General features: G+C 36.2%; 1 protein-coding gene across 1 annotated transcript; it reads left to right on the top strand.

Annotated features, from left to right (window-relative positions):
• Window positions 1-425: 425 nt before the first annotated feature.
• On the top strand, window positions 426-1,336 carry Defb113 (defensin beta 113). The gene is made up of 2 exons (XM_032899483.1): window positions 426-495; window positions 1,149-1,336. The coding sequence occupies exons 1-2, from the start codon at window positions 426-428 to the stop codon at window positions 1,334-1,336; spliced, it is 258 nt and encodes an 85-aa protein (XP_032755374.1).
• Window positions 1,337-3,029: the final 1,693 nt, after the last annotated feature.

Raw genomic sequence — 3,029 nt, 5'->3', positions numbered from 1 at the left:
ATTGCTTATTTCTTCTGTAAAATCAAAGCCTTAATCTTTATTTGCGTCATTAGCTAGCAACTATTAAATATGGGAAAAAGTTAAGGAAGTTTACAGGGTCCAGTTGATATGCTACACTGGTGTTCGTGGTTTATTGCAGACAATAAAATGGCATTAGCTTCATTGTAGTGAAATTGGAGGCTTTAATTTTTTTTTTCCTTTTCTCTTGACTCACTGAAAATGAATTCATGTCTGGGTCACTGAGATCATCAGAGCACTAAGTGCTCTGTTTTAGGTATTTGCAATTTCACAATACTTTCATATTTGCTCAGCCCAGAAAGGCATAATTAATCAGAACTGCAATTACTGAGAAGGCTATAAAAACTATGTCCTCTTCTTTTCAAAACCACAAACTCTTTGAGCTCTATCCTAATTCCACCCGAACAATGCAATCAGCAATGAAGTTGTTTTTCATTTTTCTGGTTGGTGTCTTCTCTGTGTCCTGTGGTCCTTCAGGTAATGTTTGAAATATGGAATGAACGTGAAGGGATTATTGTTTTCATAAATTCCTTATGTGAAATATATTGTTCTTAAGAGACTTTTCATGAATAACCTATGAGGAAACTCATTTTATTGTTTTGTTAAAGAAGAAATGAGTGTAAGAAATAATTAAATATTGAATCTTTTAATGCAAAGATGCTGCCTCAGACCTGGTGATTTTGTTAAGTGATGTGATGAACCTGTTCCTTATCAGTAGGAATACTATTTTTCTCTCAAATCTAAATTTATTAACTGACAAGTTAAATATTTGTTAATCTAGTTTTATTAATAAGATAGTGGGAGTGATGCTTATTTCAACTAAAGAGAGATCAGCTTTTTTTTCTTATGGTCTTTTTTTCTTTTGAGAGATTATATTCAAATTAAATATTTGGAACATAGCTTGAAAAGGAAAATGCTAAGAGCAAAGAAAAATATTGCTGGTAATTAAAATTGAAGGAGAAAAGTTTTTATTACTGTCACTTAGGTATGATTTTATATCCAAAATGTGAAATTCTATGCAACACATAAAGGTATCAATCTATCCATCCATCCACCCATCCATCCATTCATATGTCTCTTTGCCTATCTGAAATAAACATTGATTAATGATTATTGATGTTTTCCTCCAGCTCCTCAGATGAAAACAAGAGATGTTTTAGAAAGAACACACAAATGTTTCCTGGTTGGTGGTGAATGCAAGTCTGAATGTAACAGTTGGGAGTATGAATTCGATTTCTGTTACACTGGGCCTTGCTGTGTGATGCGAGAATACAAAAGAGTAGAGAAATTCTCAAATACTCCCAAATATACAACTTAAATTATGAATTGTAAATCTAATACGTGATTGAAACTATACTAATTACTAATAAAACTGGATATTTTACTTTCTATCAAGTGGAATGCTTATGACATTTTAGATTGCACTATGCTAGCCAGTGATTTCAATGTTGTATAGAAAATAAAAATGTTTCTGTGTGAGAGCAATTCATCCAGAATTTGGAAAATGTTCCATTGCACCAGACTTTCTCCACTGTTTTATTTAGAAGCCTCCCTCACATGAGTTGGAGGTATCAATAGTCATGAAACCAGGGCTTATACTTCTACTTAGAAATTTCATGGTCCTTATACAGACTGCACATACTTGGTCAAATAAAAAGGGACTATGAACAAGAGAGTTGTAAGAAGAAACTGAAAAATATAGAAAAATGTGAGACAGAGGAAAAAGCCAAGGTCTTGCCTGTGCTGAGATATAAGGAAATGGCATAGAAAAACATCCTAAGAGAAGTTATTTGAGAGGTGTAGGCTTACAAACAGATGTTTGAAATTTTACTTTTATGAACTGAATAAAATCAAATTTATCAAATTGTGATTTATTGAAAGTTTTCTTTTTCTTATTATGAAAATTGGAAGAATTTTAGAATATCTCCATAGGATATCACGATACACAATTTCCCTGCCCAACATAAAGGTGTGTGTGTGTGTGTGTGTGTGTGTGTGTGTGTGTGTGTGTGTGTGTGTGTGTAGAGCAAGACAAAGAGGGACAGATTTCAATTATTAAATATAATTATTAAAAAATTTATAAGATACGGAGTCTTCCTCCTGCATTAAATGGAAAAATATGCTGGGACTGACAACCAGAAAAAGTGCAGAGAATGAGAGACCTTGGAACACTCAGTCATTAATGGGACGTTTCCATCAGTGTACACCCCTCAGGGGGTCAGAGAACTCTGCAGAAGGGAAGCAGAAAGGCATTCAAAACCAGAGGGACAGAGAGCACCACGAAAACAAGGCTGTCTGAACATAGAAGGATTGACACATTCATCGGAACTCAGACTGTGGCAGCATGAACAGCGCCTGCACGGGATTAAGCCAAATGAGCACCCGCACTGAGGGGGGATGGAAACACATGCTACCATTCCTAACACAGAACTTATCCCTAATTGAAAAAGAAAAAATTACTTTCCTCAAATAGAGTATACAAAGCACTCTTAAGGGCAAATCCCATGACCAGCAGTAGGTGACCAACACAAAATGAACACCGGTATTTTTGAAGGGTTTGTCCGGGTGTTTATTAATTTATTAAGTAAGTAAGTCTCTTTTTTCTTTTATTGGTTATTTTTATTTACATTTCAAATGTTATCCTCTTTCCAGATTTCACCTTCAGAAACCCGCTATCTCCCCATGCCTCTATAAGGGTGCTTCCCCACAAAACCACCCATTCCTCTCACCTCCCTGCCATGAAATTCCTCTGCTACACTGGGGCATTGAGCCTTGACAGGACCAAGGGCCTCTCCTCCCATTGATGCCTGACAAGGTCATCGTCTGCTACAAATGGAGCTGGAGCCATGGGTCTATTCTTGTTTATTCTTGGGATGGTGGTTTAGTCCCTGGGAGATAAGAGGGGGGTGTCTGGTTGGTTGATATTGTTGTTGTTCTAATGGGGTTACAAACCCATTCAGCTCCTTCAATCCTCTCTCTAACTCCTTTATAGGAGACCCCGTTCACAGTTC

The sequence above is a fragment of the Rattus rattus genome, chromosome 4, assembly GCF_011064425.1.
Source record: "Rattus rattus isolate New Zealand chromosome 4, Rrattus_CSIRO_v1, whole genome shotgun sequence".
Lineage (NCBI taxonomy): Eukaryota > Metazoa > Chordata > Mammalia > Rodentia > Muridae > Rattus > Rattus rattus.
Note: the sequence above shows the minus strand (reverse complement) of the source record. Positions and strands in the feature narration are given on the sequence as shown.

Bases quoted from the DNA above. Each gene is read 5' to 3' on its own strand.
- Defb113 (XM_032899483.1), top strand. From the start codon at position 426: ATGCAATCAGCAATGAAGTTGTTTTTCATTTTTCTGGTTGGTGTCTTC. The intron at 496-1,148 runs GTAATGTTTGAA...GTTTTCCTCCAG, and splicing joins TGTGTCCTGTGGTCCTTCAG to CTCCTCAGATGAAAACAAGA.